Consider the following 21,198-nt stretch of genomic DNA (forward strand, 5'->3'; position numbering starts at 1 on the left):
CTGTGTAAGGGCTTATTTTTTGCGGGACAATCTGTATTTTTCATTGATAACACTTTGCAGTATTTAGGACTTTTTGATCACGTTTTTATTTATTTTTTTGGGGATTTGAAATGACCGAAAAAAAGGGCAAAACGGCCATTTTGATTTTTTTCCCATTATGGAGTTTACAGAATATTTTTATATTTTCTTTTTATTTATTTTTGAAACAGAGAGTGTGAGTGATTAGAATTTTTATAGCCTTTTGTGTTTTTTTTAATATATTGTTTAAAAACTTTTTCTTTTAATTTTCCATTTATTTGTAGCACACAGTCCTTTCACCCCCTTCCCATGGGAACTTTAACACACAATCATCTGATCACGTCTCCCATAGACTGCAATAATTTACAATAGCAGTCTATGTGACAACTACTACGGGGGGGGCTCGATAGGTACTTCACTATGGCAGGTGTCGGAGCCTTCAGAAGCCTTGGTACGCCCCGTCCTGTGGTCACACATAGAAGGGTCTAGGATGATATAGGACAGGTGCACAGTCACCCGCAATAACTCCACCATAACTAGGAGACATGGTGGATTAACCCTTTAGAGCCTTTTGGTCACTGAGAGTGTAGCGCTACCAGTAAATGATTCCATGGTCGCAATTGACCACGGCATATGAGGGGTTAAAAGTCCATAATCGGTGTCTGTCTGCTGTCGTACAGCAGATGTATGGAAGGGGTTAAAAAATGAGTTTTTGCTAAAACTGCCTCGTTAAACACCAAGCTTTAGTAAATGACCCCCAACGTGAAAAAGAAAAAAATCCGAAAAACACCACAAAATACGTACTGTATGTGTGAAAGTACCCTGAGGGGTTAAACCTCCACGTCTCCTAGTTACTGTGACCGCTCTCCTGTCCTATATGACCTTGGACCATGTGTGACCACAGGACGGGCGTACTACACCCCGTAGGCGCACTTTGCACCCTGCTGATAAGAGGGCGAATTCTGGCCCCGCTCTGTGACGTTGCAGGGTGTTCACCACGACGTCAGACTGGATTTCGTCATCAGTCTGCAGCCTGTGAATCCACCATAACCTCCAATGAATCCCAGGATCTGCTGGGACTCTGGGAGTTATAATCCAACCTGCGGAGAACCGACAGGACAGTCAGCGAGCTCGGCTCTGCTACATGGCCGCGCCGTGGTTCCTGGGGTATGTGACCGGACGCCCGTTATCGCTTTGTATTGTGAAATGGAAAAGGGGCGGTAAACCTGACAACTGTCGTGTTATGGTTTGTTATACAGGAGAAGCTAAGCTGCTGCTCCCTGTTGTCGGAGACTGTGGAGAAGCTGACGGCCGGACAGGCGATTACGGTCTATTGTTCTCCGTTATCAGCCACTTCTGGGGAGATTTATCAAAACCGGTGTAAAGGAAAACTTGCTTAGTTGCAACCAATCAGATTCAACCTTTCATCTTGCAAAGGAGCTCTGAAAAGTGAAAGGTGGAATCTGATTGGCTGTTACAGGAAACTAAGCCACTTCTACTTTACACCAGTTTGATAAATCTCCCCCTATGGGTCCATGTAAAGCCACGGACACCACACAGAGGGCATCCATGTTCTGCCTGTTTGTAGCAGATGCACTTTAGGGCTCATGCACACGGCCGTTCCGTGCATTGGGGACCGCAATTTGCTTCAGCAGCTGTGTACAGCTTCAGCTCATGTGTCGCCCTTTTAAGGGGAACAGTGTGCGTTGCTCCTTTAAGAGTGGACCCTCCCATCTGCACATGCCCAGTAAGTAGCTGCGGCCTGGACGGGGCACTGGCGATTGTCTGCACAGCTGTCACACCTGGAGCGTCCTGTAACCCCTCCACTGACAGGTAGGGGGCGCTTTAGTCACGTCACACTGCACCAGCTGCTGTATATACCACTGCTGTGTGTATACAGTGTATATATATATCAGTGCTGTGTCTATACAGTGTATATATATATATATATATATATATCAGTGCTGTGTGTATACAGTGCATATATATACCACTGCTGTGTGTATACAGTGTATATATATATATATCAGTGCTGTGTGTATACAGTGTATATATATATATTAGTGCTGTGTGTATACAGTGTATATATATATATTAGTGCTGTGTGTATACAGTGTATATATATATATATATATATTAGTACTGTGTGTATATATATATATATATTAGTGCTGTGTCTATACAGTGTATATATATATATATTAGTGCTGTGTGTATACAGTGTATATATATATATTAGTGCTGTGTGTATACAGTGTATATACAGTGGGATGCGAAAGTTTGGGCAACCTTGTTAATCGTCATGATTTTCCTGTATAAATCGTTGGTTGTTACGATAAAAATTGTCAGTTAAATCTATCATATAGGAGACGCACACAGTGATATCTGAGAAGTGAAATGAAGTTTATTGGATTTACAGAAAGTGCTATAATTGTATAACACAATCCGGCCGGTGCTACATGTGGTCGCTGTTGTTGTTGTTGTCATTTTATTGATTCCAAAACCTTTAGAACTAATTATTGGAGCTCACATTGGCTTGGTAAGCTCAGCGACCCCTGACCTACATACACAGGTGAATCCAATTATGAGAAAGAGTATTTTAGGGGGTCAATTGTGTTTCCCTCCTCTTTTAGTTTTCTCTGAAGAGTAGCAACATGGGGGTCTCAGAACAACTCTCAAATGACCTGAATACAAAGATTCTTCACCATCATGGTTTAGGGGAAGGACACAGAAAGCGGTCTCAGAGATTTCAGGAACATGTTGAGGAAATGGAAGACCACAGGCTCAGCTCAAGTTAAGGCTCGAAGTGGCCGACCAAGAAAAATCTCGGATAGACAGAAGCGACGAATGGTGAGAACAGTCAGAGTCATCCCACAGACCAGCACCGAAGACCTACAACATCATCTTGCTGCAGATGGAGTCACTGTGCATCGTTCAACCATTCGGCGCACTTTACACAAGGAGATGCTGTATGCGAGAGTGATGCAGAGGAAGCCTTTTCTCCGCCGCTTGAGGTGCCGCTAAAGCACATTGGGACAAGCCAGCTTCACTTTGGAATAAGGTGCTGTGGACTGATGAAACTAAAATTGAGTTATTTGGCCATAACAAGGGGCGTTATGCATGGAGGAAAAAGAACACAGCATTCCAAGAAAAACACCTGCTACCTACAGTAAAATATGGTGGTGGTTCCATCATGCTGTGGGGCTGTGTGGCCAGTGCAGGGACTGGGAATCTGGTCAAAGTTGAGGGACGCATGGATTCCCCTCAGTATCAGCAGATTCTGGAGACCAATGTCCAGGAATCAGTGACAAAGCTGAAGCTGCGCCGGGGCTGGATCTTTCAACAAGACAACGACCCTAAACACTGCTCAAAATCCACTAAGGCATTTATGCAGAGGAACAAGTACAACGTTCTGGAATGGCCATCTCAGTTCCCAGACCTGAATATCATGGAAAATCTGTGGTGTGACTTAAAGAGAGCTGTCCATGCTCGGAAGCCATCAAACCTGAATGAACTAAAGATGTTTTGTAAAGAGGAATGGTCCAAAATACCTTCAACCAGAATCCAGACTCTCATTGGAACCTACAGGAAGCGTTTAGAGGCTGTAATTTCTGCAAAAGGAGGATCTACTAAATATTGATTTCATTTCTTTTTTGTGGTGCCCAAATTTATGCACCTGCCTAATTATGTTCAAACAATTATAGCACTTTCTGTAAATCCAATAAACTTCATTTCACTTCTCAGATATCACTCTGTGTGTCTCCTGTATGATAGATTTAACTGACATCGTAACAACCAACGATTTATACAGGAAAATCATGACGATTAACAAGGTTGCCCAAACTTTCGCATCCCACTGTACATATATATATATATTAGTACTGTGTGTATACAGTGTGTATATATATATATATATCAGTGCTGTGTGTATACAGTGTATATATATATTAGTGCTGTGTGTATACAGTGTATATATATATATATATATTAGTGCTGTGTGTATACAGTGTGTATATATATATATATCAGTGCTGTGTGTATACAGTGTATATATATATCAGTGCTGTGTGTATACAGTGTATATATTCACACCTCTCTTGGCACATCTTGTTTTCTACCCGCATTCCTCATGTAATGACCATTCTGGAGCATCTATTCTCATGACTCTATCTTGTACCATTCCTCTGTTATTCCTACTAGAAGTATATAAATTATTTGCATGCTATGTGTGACTGTCACTGCCGGCAGTAACTGATTGGCGTCAGTCGCTTTTTTCCTTATTGTAATATAAGAAAAAATAATTTGTTTTATAATCCTAGATCTACAAACAGGGTAAAGCTCGTCACTGCGCTGGGTCGGACTGTTGAAGTTTGAACCTCACCCACTGGAAGACCCCCACTCTGGACCGGCTGTGTGCCCTGGGTGCCACAGGTAAATATACAGTTGCAAGAAAAAGTATGTGAACCCTTTGGAATGATATGGATTTCTGCACAAATTGGTCATAAAATGTGATCTGATCTTCATCTAAGTCACAGCAATAGACAATCACAGTCTGCTTAACCTAATAACACACAAAGAGTTAAATGTCACCATGTTTTTATTGAACACACCATGTAAACATTCACAGTGCAGGTGGAAAAAGTATGTGAACCCTTGGATTTAATAACTGGTTGAACCTCCTTTGGCAGCAATAACTTCAACCAAACGTTCCCTGTAGTTGCAGATCAGACGTGCACAACGGTCAGGAGTAATTCTTCACCGTTCCTCTTTACAGAACTGTTTCAGTTCAGCCATATTCTTGGGATGTCTGGTGTGAATCGCTTTCTTGAAGTCATGCCACAGCATCTCAATCGGGTTGAGGTCAGGACTCTGACTGGGCCGCTCCAGAAGGCGGATTTTCTTCTGTTTAAGCCATTCTGTTGTTGATTTACTTCTATGCTTTGGGTCGTTGTCCTGCTGCAGCACCCATCTTCTGCTGAGCTTCAGCTGGTGGACAGATGGCCTTAAAGGGGTTGTCCGAGTTATGAAAAAAACTAATATAGCACTGAAAATCTGATATATAACTGAGCTAAGCAAGTTTTATGCAAAAAATATATATATTTTTCCTCATTTCCCTAGTTATTTTCTGGGCCTTTGTTTACATGCAATAAAAACAATCTCTGCCCTTCCCCCTGCTCTGCTAAGGGAGTGAATACAAGTACTGCCCTGAGTGACATGTCTGCCTGCTGGGAGACTCTGCAGCATGTTGTATGTGTAGGACTACATGTCCCAGCTGTACAATGACACTGCTAATACACACAGGATCTTCCCCCTACCTTCTTGTGTAATGCTCTCTCTAGAATCTCAGCTCCAGTGCCCAGAATTGTTCCTGCTGCAGAGCTGTGCAGCTGAAGGGGTTAAGAATCCCAGCAGAGAGTAGACTGCAGTGAGGGGGGCGTGGCCAGCACAGTGACGTCTCGTTTACAGGCTTGTAAACGACCTTTATCAGAGCAGGGAGAGAAGCTGACATCACAGGTCATGTGACCCTCTGTGAAATCTGAGAAAACAGCCACTGGAGATAAAGGGAGTGAATTGGAAAGCTGTTACAGTTGCTTAGTTAGGAACATAGAAAGAACAAAAAAATAACTCGGACAACCCCTTTAAGTTCTCCTGCAAAATGTCTTGATAAACTTGGGAATTAATTTTTCCTTCGATGATAGCAATCCGTCCAGGCCCTGACGCAGCAAAGCCGCCCCAAACCATGATGCCCCCACCACCATACTTCACAGTTGGGATGCGGTTTTGATGTTGGTGTGCTGTGCCTCTTTTTCTCCACACATAGTGTTGTGTGTTTCTTCCAAACAACTCAACTTTGGTTTCCTCTGTCCACAGAATATTTTGCCAGTTCTGCTGTGGAACATCCAGGTGCTCTTGTGCAAACTGTGAACGTGCAGCAATGTTTTTTTTGGACAGCAGTGGCTTCCTCTGTGGTGTCCTCCCATGAAATCCATTCTTGTTTAGTGTTTTACGTATCGTAGATTCGCTAACAGGGATGTTAGCATATGCCAGAGACTTCTGTAAGTCTTTAGCTGACACTCTAGGATTCTTCACCTCATTGAGCAGTCTGCGCTGTGCTCTTGCAGTCATCTTTACAGGACGGCCCCTCCTAGGGAGAGTAGCAGCAGTGCTGAACTTTCTCTATTTATAGACAATTTGTCTTACCGTGGACTGATGAACAGCAAGGCTTTTGGAGATACTTTTACAGCTTTATGCAAGTCAACAATTCTTAATCGTAGGTCTTCTGAGAGCTCTTTTGTGCGAGGCATCATTCACATCAGGCAATGCTTCTTGTGAAAAGCAAACCCAGAACTGGTGTGTGTTTTTATAGGGCAGGGCAGCTGTAACCAACACCTCCAATCTCATCTCATTGATTGGACTCCAGTTGGCTGACTCCTCACTCCAATTAGCTCTTGGAGATGTCATTAGTCTAGGGGTTCACATACTTTTTCCACCTGCACTGTCAATGTTTACATGGTGTGTTCAATAAAAACATGGTAACATTTAATTCTTTGTGTGTTATTAGTTAAGCAGACTGTGATTGTCTATTGCTGTGACTTAGATGAAGATCAGATCACATTTTATGACCAATTTGTGCAGAAATCCATATTATTCCAAAGGGTTCACATACTTTTTCTTGCAACTGTAACTAATTACTTAATGTTGTTCGGTGCTGATGGATTCCAAGGGGTAACCAGAACTGTAAATGCAGCTCTGGTTGTGAGTTGAGCATCATCTATGATGTGCTTACCGGCTCCCTCTTACTAAAGCTTATTGAGTCAATGATGGCCTGTATTGTAATCTAGAGCTGCAGTCAAAATTCAGCTGTTACTGGAAACAGTCAGCAAGCAAAAATATTGAGCTCTGAGAATAGTGAGTGCAGATCTGGAAAATATATTATGGAATATATGTACACAGTGACTGCACCAGCAGAATAGTGAGTGCAGCTCTGGAGTATAATGCAGGATGTAACTCAGGATCAGTACAGGATAAGTAATGTATGTACACAGTGACTGCACCAGCAGAATAGTGAGTGCAGCTCTGGAGTATAATACAGGATGTAACTCAGGAACAGTACAGGATAAGTAATGTATGTACACAGTGACTGCACCATCAGAATAGTGAGTGCAGCTCTGGAGTATAATACAGGATGTAACTCAGGATCAGCACAGGATAAGTAATGTATGTACACAGTGACTGCACCAGCAGAATAGTGAGTGCAGCTCTGGAGTATAATACAGGATGTAACTCAGGAACAGTACAGGATAAGTAATGTATGTACACAGTGACTCCACCAGCAGAATAGTGAGTGCAGCTCTGGAGTATAATACAGGATGTAACTCAGGATCAGTACAGGATAAATAATGTATGTACAGTGACTGCACCAGCAGAATAGTGAGTGCAGCTCTGGAGTATAATACAGGATGTAACACAGGATAAGTAATGTTATGTATGTACACAGTGACTGCACCAGCAGAATAGTGAGTGCAGCTCTGGAGTATAATACAGGATGTAACTCAGGATCAGTACAGGATAAGTAATGTAATGTATGTACACAGTGACTCCACCAGCAGAATAGTGAGTGCAGCTCTGGAGTATAATACAGGATGTAACCCAGGATCAGTACAGGATAAATAATGTATGTACACAATGACTCCACCAGCAGAATAGTGAGTGCAGCTCTGGAGTATAATACAGGATGTAACTCAGGATCAGTACAGGATAAGTAATGTATGTACACAGTGACTCCACCAGCAGAATAGTGAGTGCAGCTCTGGAGTATAATACAGGATGTAACTCAGGATCAGTACAGGATAAGTAATGTATGTACACAGTGACTGCACCAGCAGAATAGTGAGTGCAGCTCTGGAGTATAGTACAGGATGTAACTCAGGATCAGTACAGGATAAGTAATGTATGTACACAGTGACTCCACCAGCAGAATAGTGAGTGCAGCTCTGGAGTATAATACAGGATGTAACTCAGGATCAGTACAGGATAAGTAATGTAATGTATGTACACAGTGACTCCACCAGCAGAATAGTGAGTGCAGCTCTGGAGTATAATACAGGATGTAACTCAGGATCAGTACAGGATAAGTAATGTATGTACACAGTGACTCCACCAGCAGAATAGTGAGTGCAGCTCTGGAGTATAATACAGGATGTAACTCAGGATCAGTACAGGATAAGTAATGTAATGTATGTACACAGTGACTGCACCAGCAGAATAGTGAGTGCAGCTCTGGAGTATAATACAGGATGTAACTCAGGATCAGTACAGGATAAGTAATGTATGTACACAGTGACTGCACCAGCAGAATAGTGAGTGCAGCTCTGGAGTATAATACAGGATGTAACTCAGGATCAGTAATGTATGTCCACAGGGACTGCACTTTGTATCTAGATTAATTCTATATGTCGTCAGTAATTGCTTTTACTGGTATCTTTTGTTCAGATGGTGACTTCATGAGTCGGACAGCAGTGGCTACCTATGATCCTGTACGCCTGCATCGTGAGGCTGCAGGATGGTCTCCCGCTCTCAGCTTCCACAGATTTCCACCTGAACAAACAAGTGTTGGAGTGCAAGAGATGGCTGAGGAGGTTATGTGTGAGCCTGTGCCAGCGGCCGGCCAGGGGCACTGCCATGGTGTGCGACCACAGTATCCAGTGAGTCCAGTGACCCCCCCGACATCTGTCATCTGGGAGGTTATTCCTAGTGATCTTGGCTTATGTTTGTGCCTGTTTTTCGGATATATACAGTGTATGGCCTCCCCCACCAGAAATACTCCAATTTCAGACTCCCCCATTCTGTAGATCTTGAGGGGTGAGAAGACTCGTGGCAGCATGTTCTCAAAGTGTCATGCACCCGTCCCCCAGAAGGGGTCACCAGATGACACTATTGGTATACAGAGCACCAAGGGCAGGAGGAGTCCTCTCAGGAACAGCAAAGCTTCTGACCCTTTAAGATGCCCCAAGGACGGGGATACAAGGGTGATTTAAAAAAATATACTATTATGGAATTGCCATATATTCTAGGTCCACCTGTGGTAAATACATAAATACATGCTATATACTGCATATATGTACACCCCGTTCCTTCTCGCTCACATGTTTGGTGTCTCCCCAGCTTCCGCTCGGCAGGTGACGTTTCCTCTCTGACCATCTGCTCCAGCAGTTTCCCGGTGGCCGCGGCGTTCTCCTTCCTGGAGGAGCTCATCTGGGAGTTCTCATCCTCCTACAATAGCACCGCCATCGCTCTGGCATCCAGACCCTACACCTTCCTGGAGTTCGGTGAGTTACGGACAGCCACTGTGCCGATCCTAGTAATCTAGAAGGGTCAGTGCAGAAAATAGGATCTGATCACTCTGGACGCCCTTAGGCCCCTTTCACACGGGGCGAGATTTCCGCGCGGATGCGTGAGGTGAACGCATTGCACCCGCACTGAATCCGGACCCATTCATTTCTATGGGGCTGTGCACATGAGCGGTGAATTTCACGCATCACTTGTGCGTTGCGTGAAAATCACAGCATGCTCCTCTTTGTTCGTTTTCCACGCAACGCAGGCCCCATAGAAGTGCATGGGGCTGTGTGAAAATCGCAAGCATCCGCAAGCAAGGGCGGATGAGGTGCGATTTTCACGCACAGTTGCTAGGAGACGATCGGGATGGGGACCCGACCATTATTATCTTCTCTTATAACATGGTTATAAGGGAAAATAATAGCATTCTTAATATAGAATGCTTAGTACAATAGCGCTGAAGGGGTTAAAAAAAAATTATAATAATTTAACTCACCTTAATCCCCTTGTTTGCGCAGCCGGCATCTCTTCTGTCTTCATCTTTGCTGTGCACAGGAAAAGGACCTGTGGTGACGTCACTACGCTCATCACATGGTCCACCACCATGGTAAAAGATCATGTGATGGACCATGTGATGAGGGCAGTGATGTCATCAGAGGTCCTATTCCTCAAAGAAGACAGAAGAGAAGCCGGGCTGCGCGAACAAGTGGATTAGGTGAGTTAAATAGGCATTTTGACTATAGACCCCCAGAAATTGCAGGATGCACATGACCAGCAGCGATGTGATTGATTCGCTCCGGCTTGTAGAGTAGTAATTGAAGTAGATTAGATAAAAATGCAATTCCTAATAGGTAAAAGAAGGTTCCCCAAAGGTTGAACTCATTACATTAGGAGATTGAGTGTATTGCAGTGTGTCTCCACCAGAGGGCGCTGTGCTCTTATAGTGCACCGCAGAGGTAATTACACCTAAGCCGTTCCATTCACTTCTACGGGACGGCTCCTTTTTATTTAAGTGTATAATACAGAGCAGTACCATATAAGTGAATGGGGCGCCATAGTTGTTATTACACCTGCTCACTGCTGCGGTTGCGACGGCGAGCAGGTAAACAATGAAGAGAAGAAAGCGCTTGTACGGTGTCGGACCCCCGCCAATCGGATATTGATGACCTATCCTGAGGATCAATATAAATAATACGGACAACCTCTACTCCCTAAGTAAATGTAGACCTCAGACCACACTCTATAAATAAATACAGAACGTAGATCGGACCCCCTAAATAAATACAAACCCCCAAAGCAAATGCAAACCCACGACTAGAACCACTAAATAAAAACAAATGCAGACACCAGACCAGACCACTAAATATATACAGACCCCAGACCAGACCACTAAATATATGCAGACCCCAGACCAGACCACTAAATATATGCAGACCCCAGACCAGACCACTAAATATATGCAGACCCCAGACCAGACCACTAAATATATGCAGACCCCAGACCAGACCACTAAAAATATACAGACCCCAGACCAGACCACTAAATATATGCAGACCCCAGACCAGACCACTAAAAATATGCAGACCCCAGACCAGACCACTAAAAATATGCAGACCTCAGACCAGGCCACTAAATATATGCAGACCCCAGACCAGACCACTAAAAAATGCAGACCCCAGACCAGACCAGACCACTAAATATATGCAGACCCCAGACCAGACCACTAAAAATATGCAGACCCTAGACCAGACCACTAAAAAATGCAGACCTCAAACCACAAAAAATATGCAGACCCCAGACCAGACCACTAAATATATGCAGACCCCAGACCAGATCACTAAATATATGCAGAACCCAGACCAGACCACTAAATATATGCAGAACCCAGACCAGACCACTAAATATATGCAGACCCCAGACCAGACCACTAAATATATGCAGACCCCAGACCAGATCACTAAATATATGCAGACCCCAGACCAGATCACTAAATATATACAGACCCCAGACCAGATCACTAAATATATGCAGAACCCAGACCAGATCACTAAATATATGCAGACCCCAGACCAGATCACTAAATATATGCAGACCCCAGACCAGACCACTAAATATATGCAGACCCCAGACCAGACCACTAAATATATGCAGACCCCAGACCAGACTCTGCAGACCCCCCTCTTTGCTCCTGGGCACCTCTGTAGGTGCTGCCCCCGGGACCAGGACGTTGTCTGCGGGGGGGTCCTGGGAGGAGGACTGTGGGAACGAGGAGAGGGGGCTCGGTGCCTGGTGAAACCACTTGACTGCATTTTCTCATTTTCTTCCCCTTGTCTCTTGCAGATCGTGTCATACAACGTGTGAAACACAATTATAACTATGGCGCCAGCCCGCCAATCCACCTGGACCGCGGCACCACGCCTGTCACTGTCCAGCTTGAGGAGGTAGCGGAGCTCAATGGCGTTGCAAATGGGCACACAGCTGCACAAGTGAGCCCAGGTGGGAGGGACTTAAAGGGCTGGTCCTGTATATATCATTTACAAACAGAAACTGTTACTTCTTCACCGCTCACGCCGGGTCTAAAAACAGGGGGGTGTGGAGTGAGCGGGGAAGGGGCTGGCAGGCATGTCTTATTTACCATTTTCTACGCCTGGTTTAGGCATATAAAATGGTCTAAATGTAAGACAGCTAGAAAGCTGTCTAACATTTAGAATAGGCAATGGATATGCCAAAGTTAAAGCGAGGCCAGAGCCTCTACAGGGGCTTATTAAGACCAGCGTCTAAAATGCCCCATAATGTTTAATTTCTTAATATGGATGCTATATATACCCATATATAAGTTCCCTCTAGTGTCAGCTGTATAATCTTTATGTAGTGAGCTCCCTCTAGTGGTAGTTATATAATCTTTATGTAGTGAGCTCCCTCTAGTGGTGGCTGTATAATCTGTGTGTAGTGACCTCCCCCTAGTGGTAGTTATATAATCTTTATGTAGTGAGCTCCCTCTAGTGGTGGCTGTATAATCTGTATGTAGTGAGCTCCCTCTAGTGGTGACTGTATAATCTGTATGTAGTGAGCTCCCCCTAGTGGTGGCTGTATAATCTGTATGTAGTGAGCTCCCTCTAGTGGTGGCTGTATAATCTGTATGTAGTGAGCCCCCCCTAGTGGTGGCTGTATAATCTGTATGTGGTGAGCTCCCCCTAGTGGTGGCTGTATATTCTGTATGTAGTGAGCTCCCTCTAGTGGTGGCTGTATATTCTGTATGTAGTAAGCTCCCCCTAGTGATGGCTGTATAATCTGTATGTAGTGAGCTCCACCTAGTGGTGGCTGTATATTCTGTATGTAGTGAGCTCCCCCTAGTGGTGGCTGTATAATCTGTATGTAGTGAGCTCCCCCTAGTGGTGGCTGTATAATCTGTATGTAGTGAGCTCCCCCTAGTGGTGGCTGTATAATCTGTATGTAGTGAGCTCCACCTAGTGGTGGCTGTATAATCTGTATGCAGTGAGCTCCCCCTAGTGGTGGCTGTATAATCTGTATGTAGTGAGCTCCCTCTAGTGGTGACTGTATAATCTGTATGTAGTGAGCTCCCTCTAGTGGTGGCTGTATAATCTGTATATAGTGACCTCCCCCTAGTGGTGACTGTATAATCTGTATGTAGTGAGCTCCCTCTAGTGGTGGCTGTATAATCTGTATGTAGTGAATGCCTTCTAGTGGTGGCTGTATAATCTGTATGTAGTGAGCTCCCTCTAGTGGTGGCTGTATAATCTGTATGTAGTGAGCTCCCTCTAGTGGTTATTTGTAGCCAGAATTTTATTATTTATCTTATAATCTGGAGAAAACTTCAGCTCCGATCCCTAAAAATATTTATTAGGAAAAAAAGCACAAAATCCAGTTTCAGGCCAGAAGCAGCGAGCAGACGTGTACGGGTCACTAATGACTCTTTTGGGTGATAATTGCAGCATTTTTCTGATTTCCTTGTTACTCCTCCTCTGCAGCCAATCACAGAATGGGCTCGGTGAGCCCCCTGGGTATCCTGTCGCTGACGCTGAACATCATGTGCGCTGCGCTGAACCTCATCCGAGGAGTCCACCTGGCTGAGAACTCATTCCAGGTAATCGCTGGGAGGACACGCCTGCCGGTTGTTCAGTGGTGGGGCGAGGGTACGGACTCTGTGCTCGTGATATGACTGCTCTGCCATCACTGTATTACTGCTGTCCTACTGAAGTGCAGACTATGCTGACTGTAGGTACTGGGGGCGGCCCCAGTATGGAGACGCTCCACCTTATGTTTGGTTTTTCAGGCAGGGGGGGCTAGAGAAGGATTACCCGTGAAGTCGGCCGCACTATGGCCTTCTCTGCTTCCATCACTGAGGCTCCTAACCTGCAGTGCCATGTCATACCGAGAGCGGACACTAGAGGGAGTGCGGGATCTGAGATGTCTGAAGTGACATCAACGATGTCATCGCTCCTTGTCCTCACAGGTGGACCATACTATATGCACAGCTTATTCACCAGCATAGGGGGCCCTGGAGGCATAGGGGCCCACCGCCACATAAAACGAATCATTCTGATAACTCGCAGGTCATTTTTCTGCGTCTGACCGGTTCCCTCACATAAAGTGCTTGTTATGGAGTCACAGGATGCTTTCTTCTCCTCTGTACAGGACGGATATGACAATGCAGGAAGAGTTCTGGCTTTTCTCATGGCTTTTTCTGCGTCTATATTACAGGTGAGGAGAAGATACGGAAATTTACTGGAGTCTAAGGCCTCTTTCACACGAGCGGGTCCGGATGCGTTGTGGCAAACCCGCGCGAGTAGGTACGCAATTGCATTCAGTTTTGACCGCGGTTGCGTTCCGTTGTTCAGTTTTTATCGCGCGGGTGCAATGCGTTTTGCACGCGCGTGATAAAAAACTGAATGTGGTACCCAGACCCGAACTTCTTCACAGAAGTTCAGGCTTGGGATGTATTATTTCCCCTTATAACAAGGTTATAAGGCAAAATAATAGCATTCTGAATACAGAATACATAGTACAATAGCGCTGGAGGGGTTAAAAAATAAATTTAAAAAATTGAACTCACCTTAATCCACTTGTTCGCGCAGCCGGCATCTCTTCTGTCTTCATCTGTGAGCAATAGGACCTTTGATGACGTCACTACGCTCATCACATGGTCCATCACCATGGTGATGGATCATGTGAATGACCATGTAATGAGCGTAGTGACGTCATCAAAGGTCTTATTCCTGACAGAAGAGATGCCGGCTGTGCGAACAAGTGGATTAAGGTGAGTAAAATTTTATTTTATTTTTTAACCCCTCCAGCGCTATTGTACTATGCATTTTGTATTCAGAATGCTATTATTTTCCCTTATAACCATGTTATAAGGGAAAACAATAATGATCGGGTCTCCATCCCGATCGTCTCCTAGCAACCGTGCGTGAAAATCGCACCGCATCCGCACTTGCTTGCGATTTTCACGCAGTCCTATTCACTTCTATGGGGCCTGCGTTGCGTGTTAAACGCACAAAGAGGAGCATGCTGCGATTTTCACCGCTCATGTGAACAGCCCCATAGAAATGAATGGGTCCGGATTCAGTGCGGGTGCAATGCGTTCAACTCACGCATTGCACCTGCGCGGACAACTCGCCCGTGTGAAAGGGGCCTAAGATGAAGGGAGATGATGGGGAGAGTTGTCCCTGACTTTTCTGACGTGTCTCCGGGCACAAGGGAGATCAGAAGCCTCACTCACTGTATAACGAAAAGTTCTGCAACTTTGTAATAGATGTTTCTTATTATTTTCAAGATCTCTGCTTGCTTGCAGTGTATAAAACTACTGCTTCTTACAGCTGAGGGTTTGGTACAGTTGTATCCAGTTTAGACAAGCCTCTGTGAGTTAGGGCTCATGCACACAAACATATTTTATTTCCGCTTCCGTTCAGGTTTTTTTTGCGGACCGTACGTGGGCCCATTGACGTGAACGGTTCCGCATACGGAAGGTACTCCGTGTGCATTCCGTTTCCATATTTCTGTTCCGCAGAAAAGGAGTGCAGGTCCTATTATTGTCCGCAATTTACGGTCCGAGGCCACATTCAAGTCAAAGGGTCCGCAAAAAATACGCAATGCACAGGGAACACATCGGTATTTTGCGGATCCATACTGTAGAAATGCTACGCCCAGCCCACATCGCTCATGCGTTTGGTGATTAATAAGTTACTGTTTCCAATCCGCAAAAAACGAATCGCATACGGATGTGTTTTGTGGAATAACGGAACGGAAGAGGACTTAAATCAGAGAAAAAAAATCTCAGATACAGAACAACGGATCCGTGAAAAACGGACCGCAAAACAACAACGGTCGCGTGCATGAGCCCTTATTTCGGACTCCAGCCCGGATAGCGTGAGAGAGATCAGAGGATTGTGTAGAGTGGATACAACTGTAACAAACCCTCAGCTGAGAGAAGTATTCAGTCTTTGCAGGTTTTTCAGAATAAGTTTTTTTTCCATACACTGACAGAAAGCAGAGATCGTGTTAATGTGCATACATTCAAATTCTCTAAGCCCCAGAAATATGAGCAGTATCTGAGAAGCCATGTACTGACCCTTCCAGGGCACTGACCCTCATGTCGTCATCTTATAATAGCTGCAGACATAGAGTAGTCGTCATTGGGGGCCGGGAGGTCTCTGCACTTCTTGTCACGCTCCCCCCGCAGCGAGTGGAGGACAGACAGATTCAGGACCCTTTGGTACAATCCTTGTCTCCTCACCCCCAATCTCCTCTTCTTCCAGTGTTACCTCTACCTTTTCTACTGTCCGTCCCGCACCTTGAAATCCTGGGGACTGCTCCTCGGCATCGGCCTGTGTAACCTGCACTTGTACGGACTGCGCAGCCTGTGGCAGATCGGCTTCCATGTCTTTGTGGCGTTCCTGTCTGCGGTGCAGATCGTGAGCCGGAGACCTCTGGACAGACACAGCGACTGTGGGGTGTAACGACCGGCGATGGACGCCTCTTATTTATATGACTTTTATTTAATCTTTTTTTTATAAATGAACATACAAGAACCTTCCTGACAATTACTATGCTCCTGCACTCAATCATTATAAATCAGGCCACTAGATGGCGCTGTTCTATCCTGCACTCCATCATTATAAATATGGCCACTAGATGGCGCTGTTCTGTGGCCACTAGATGGCGCTGTTCTATCCCGCACTCCATCATTATAAATAGGGCCACTAGAGGGCGCTGTTTTGTGTGTCCATTAGAATTTTATTTTGTGTTTTATCTAATGGCCACTGGGGGGCAGTATGCCTCTATAGCTGGGATGCCCAACCTGCGGCCCTCCAGCTGTTGCAAAACTACAATTCCCAGCATGTCTGGACAGCCTACAGCTATTAGAGCATGCTGGGAGTTGTAGTTTTGCAACAGCTGGAGGGCCGCAGGTTGAGCATGCCTGCTTTATAGTATAGTCTTAGGCTGGCATGGATGTAGTTGACAGAGCAGTGATCCATGGACACCGCGATCAGCAGGGCATCATTTTAGTCATATTAACATAGTAAGCCACCATTGTCCTTCTGTGTCACCAAGAAGCAAGCAAGCAGAGGACTTCACCCTGGACATCTGCCCCCTAGAGGTCACTGGTTTCCCTGACAAGAACATGTCTGCCCCCTAGAGGTCACTGGTTTCGCTGAACGGATGATATATAAAAATGCGTTACTGGGAGGATCGGTTATCGATCATTTGCCCATGAAGCTGACAATTTATTAGTTACTGTACATAGTGTCTTGTACTCCAGTCACCTCCAGAGCTGGCTGGCCATCAGTTTCTTCTGCGGTATTATGTAAGCCTTTATTTGCCAAGCCAATAAACTCATCCCTGCCCTTCCCTTACTACTCCTATCATCTACTATATCACCACCGATGGTACCACTGCTCCCATACTGAGCCTGTACTTTCCTATGCTGACATCTAGTGGCCAATATAAAAACTGCAATATTTCATCATTTCCATTTCTGATTTATTTCCAAATGGATACAAATTACAAACCTACAATTTTCAAATTGCTTTTCTAAGAAATAAAAATTAAGTTTCCCTTTAATTCGGAATCTCGGATGCTCTGTAATGTTCCAGGTTGTGAAGCAGAAGGAAAACTTGCAGGAACGTCAGATCCTCAGCAGAAGTTCAGAGGATCTGTGAGAACCCCCAGGATCTCCGGAGCCACAAATCTTACTAATCTGTAATTAGCGATCACTTCCGATAGTCTGGAGCCTCCTCTCGCCGTCCCTGGTTCCCAGTGCCGGATTATTGGAAGTTCATTGTTCTGTCTGCCCGAGAATAATATCCGTGATGAGATTCTCCAGCTCGGATTCTACAGAAACGAGGGGGCCCCGGACATCGTGAGGAGGACCCCCGGATCTCTGTCTATAGAGGCAGCGGCTCAGTATGGCTACAGTCTGTACATGTGATGGTTTCTTCTCTGGTCACAACCAAAGCTGAACTCAGTGAGCAGTGCATTGTGGGTGTTCAGGTGAAAAGACGACTTGTCAGAGCCTCATTTTCTATATAACACCTTCTCCATATACTTGATATGGGGGGGGGGGGGAATCTAGAAGGGGCCCCAATTTGCTTTGGGGTCCTTACACTGTAGCAGTGACACCCCATCTGTAGAGAACTCGGGTCCTGTGGGGGCAGGGCGACCATCTCATTGCTCGGGGCCCTTCCTCTCGTGGTAGACGGGCCTACAGGGAACGTGTCTTGTTGTTTAACCCTCTAACGTCCACTCACTCCCAGCAGTGGGATGCAATTCTCCACAGTGTCCTACAAGACCCATGTCCACACGATCACCAGCAGTGATTGACTACTACACCCAACGTACACGACTGGAGAAAAGTCCTGCTGCTTAAAGGGGTCGTGTCACCATTAAATGTCACTTTAATATAATTCAGCATAAAAGAAAATCTGTTACTTTATGTTGCAAAAATGTTCGAGTTGCGAGATATTCTCTTCGCTTCATTATAATGTCGCCCCCTGGCGGCCCTCTGTATAGTAATGTGGACATCCACCTACAGAGGTGGACGCATATGCTCAGTTCCATCCTTCGGCTGCTACCAGCTATATCTAATGATAGCTACAGGGGAAGAGCTGCAGCAGAAAGGACGCGCCCCCTGAGCTCCGATTGGGAGAGAGCTGCAGCAGAAAGGACACACACCCTGAGCTGGGATAGGGAGAGAGCTTCAACGGAAAGAACACACACCCTGAGCTGGGATAGGGAGAGAGCTGCAGCAGAAAGGACATGCCACCTGAACTGTCATAAAGAGAGAGCTGCGGCAGAAAGAGCATGCCGCCTAAGATCTGAAAGGGAAAGAGCTGCAGCAGAAAGGACATGCCCCCTAAAACCTGAAAGGGTGAGAGCTGCAGCAGAAAGGACATGACCCCTGAGATCTGAAAGGGTGAGAGCTGCAGCAGAAAGGACATGACCCCTGAGATCTGAAAGGGTAAGAGCTGCGGCAGAAAGGACATGACCCCTGAGATCTGAAAGAGTGAGAGCTGCGGCCGAAAGGACATGACCACTGAGATCTGAAAGAGTGAGAGCTGCGGCCGAAAGGACATGACCACTGAGATCTGAAAGGGTGAGAGCTGCGGCAGAAAGGACATGACCCCTGAGATCTGAAAGGGTGAGAGCTGCGGCAGAAAGGACATGACCCCTAAGATCTGAAAGGGTGAGAGCTGCGTCAGAAAGGACCCACCACCTTAGCTGTAGCTGTGATAGGGAGAGAGCTGCAGCAGAAAGGACATGCCACCTGACCTGTCATAAAGAGAGAGCGGCAGTAGAAAGGGCATGACACCTGAGACCTGAAAGGGTGAGAGCTGCAGCAGAAAGGACATGACCCCTGAAATGGTGAGAGCTGCAGCAGAAAAGACATGACCCCTGAGATCTGAAAGGGTGAGAGCTGCAGCAGAAAGGACATGACCCCTGAAATGGTGAGAGCTGCAGCAGAAAGGACATGACCCCTGAGACCTGAAATGGTGAGAGCTGCAGCAGAAAGGACATGCCCCCTGAGATCTGAAAGGGTGAGAGCTGCGGCAGAAAGGACACGACTTCTGAGCTGTGGAACTGCTGATATCATTGGGGGACACAGGAGACCATGGGACGTTCTAAAGCAATACCATGGGGAGGGAATAGAAGACCAGAACAAATGTGAGGCTGGCCATGAGATCTCGCAGGATAAACAGGAAGAGCCTGACCAGGAGGGCCGGCCAGAGAGCATAGAACACCCAGTGAGGCAAACTGGGCAGAAAGAGGAAAGACCAGTCAAACGAAGACAAAGGGTTGGAGCTATCAGGAGACGTGGACAGCAGCAGAGAATAGCCACGAGGAGAATCAGACGTGACCACTGGAAGTGATGTCTGGAAGGTACCTATGGATATCGAGGACTGGAGGTGACGCCAGGACACCTTGTATGACAATAGGCCCCAAGGAACCAGATGGAGGTCCACCCGATAGAGAGGGTCTGTAGAATGCGGGGACATGGGAGACCAGGCCGACAATATGCAAGTACCAGGAAGAGATCCATGGTAAACTGGAACAACTGGGCAGACGGCAGAGGACCAGTCCTGGAGAGACCCCCAGATGGACGAGGGGACATCTGTCCTTTGTGAAAATACCAGCACAAGAAGAGTCTGGTCACTGATCAAGACGATAATGTACAACAACCCAACCCTTACGCGGCCCGTCCAGAACTTCCGTTATTTTTGTTATTCTGCTCATGTAACGGAGCAGAACAGAAATAAATAGCGGTGGTGTGAACATGGCCTCAGAGGTGAGGAACCTGCTCTGAAGAACATGAGGCAATTATAGGGAAGTGATAAAGTCCGGTCCAATATGGCGGATCCTCCCTGTACTTTAATAACCTGCATTCACTACATGCATCACACACACATCAGTGCGAGGTGCGTGTAGTGCAGTGTGTAATGTGCATGTGGTGCAGTGTGTGATGTGCATGTGGTGCAGTGTGTGATGTGCAGTGTGTGATGTGCATGTGGTGCAGTGTGTGATGTGCATGTGGTGCAGTGTGTGATGTGCATGTGGTGCAGTGTGTGATGTGTGAGGTGCAGTGTGTGATGTGTATGTGGTGCAGTGTGTGATGTGCATGTGGTGCAGTGTGTGATGTGCATGTGGTGCAGTGTGTGATGTGCATGTGGTGCAGTGTGTGATGTGCATGTGGTGCAGTGTGTGATGTGCATGTGGTGCAGTGTGTGATGTGCATGTGGTGCAGTGTGTGATGTGCATGTGGTGCAGTGTGTGAGGTGCAGTGTGTGATGTGCATGTGGTGCAGTGTGTGAGGTGCAGTGTGTGATGTGCATGTGGTGCAGTGTGTGATGTGGTGCAGTGTGTGATGATCACACTGCACCACATACATGGATAGATCACACACTGCTGTCACCTTGTGCTGCGCATCCATCTTGATGTCTGGGATGTCGTCTTCAGCTCCACCGCTGCCATATTTGCCGGGGTCCTTGAGAAGCGTTCCCGCCAGCTAGCCCCTCCTCCTAAGGCTCCATTCACACGTCCGCAACGTGTTTTGTGGATCCACGGAGCCGCAAAACATGGACACGGCAATGTGCGTTCCGTATTTTGCGGACCGCACATTGCTGGCACTATAGAATATGCCTATTCTTGTCCGCAATTGAGGACAAGAATAGGACATGTTCTATTTTTTTCGGGAACGGAATTGCGGACGTGTGAATGGACCCTTACAGCTCCCGCCAGCTAGCCCTTCCTCCTTACAGCTCCCGCCAGCTAGCCCTTCCTCCTTACAGCTCCCGCCAGCTAGCCCTTCCTCCTTACTGCTCCCCC

The 21,198-nt window shown here is 46.1% G+C and overlaps 1 protein-coding gene across 3 annotated transcripts; it reads left to right on the top strand.

Annotated features, from left to right (window-relative positions):
- The first annotated feature begins 1,061 nt into the window (after positions 1-1,061).
- SEC22C (SEC22 homolog C, vesicle trafficking protein) lies at positions 1,062-17,439 on the top strand. 3 transcript variants are annotated; one of them, XM_044293669.1, is made up of 8 exons: positions 1,062-1,185; positions 4,338-4,449; positions 8,512-8,723; positions 9,184-9,347; positions 11,695-11,850; positions 13,344-13,459; positions 14,011-14,076; positions 16,134-17,439. In XM_044293669.1, exons 3-8 carry the CDS (start codon positions 8,548-8,550, stop codon positions 16,332-16,334), a joined length of 879 nt encoding a protein of 292 aa, XP_044149604.1. In that variant the 5' UTR covers positions 1,062-1,185; positions 4,338-4,449; positions 8,512-8,547; the 3' UTR covers positions 16,335-17,439. The 3 variants fall into 3 exon arrangements, with proteins under 3 accessions (XP_044149604.1, XP_044149606.1, XP_044149603.1); XM_044293668.1 differs by lacking the exon at positions 1,062-1,185 and adding an exon at positions 1,551-1,851; XM_044293671.1 differs by lacking the exons at positions 1,062-1,185; positions 14,011-14,076 and adding an exon at positions 1,545-1,851.
- The last annotated feature ends 3,759 nt before the right edge of the window (positions 17,440-21,198 follow it).

This window comes from Bufo gargarizans, chromosome 5 (assembly GCF_014858855.1).
Source record: "Bufo gargarizans isolate SCDJY-AF-19 chromosome 5, ASM1485885v1, whole genome shotgun sequence".
Taxonomy (NCBI): domain Eukaryota; kingdom Metazoa; phylum Chordata; class Amphibia; order Anura; family Bufonidae; genus Bufo; species Bufo gargarizans.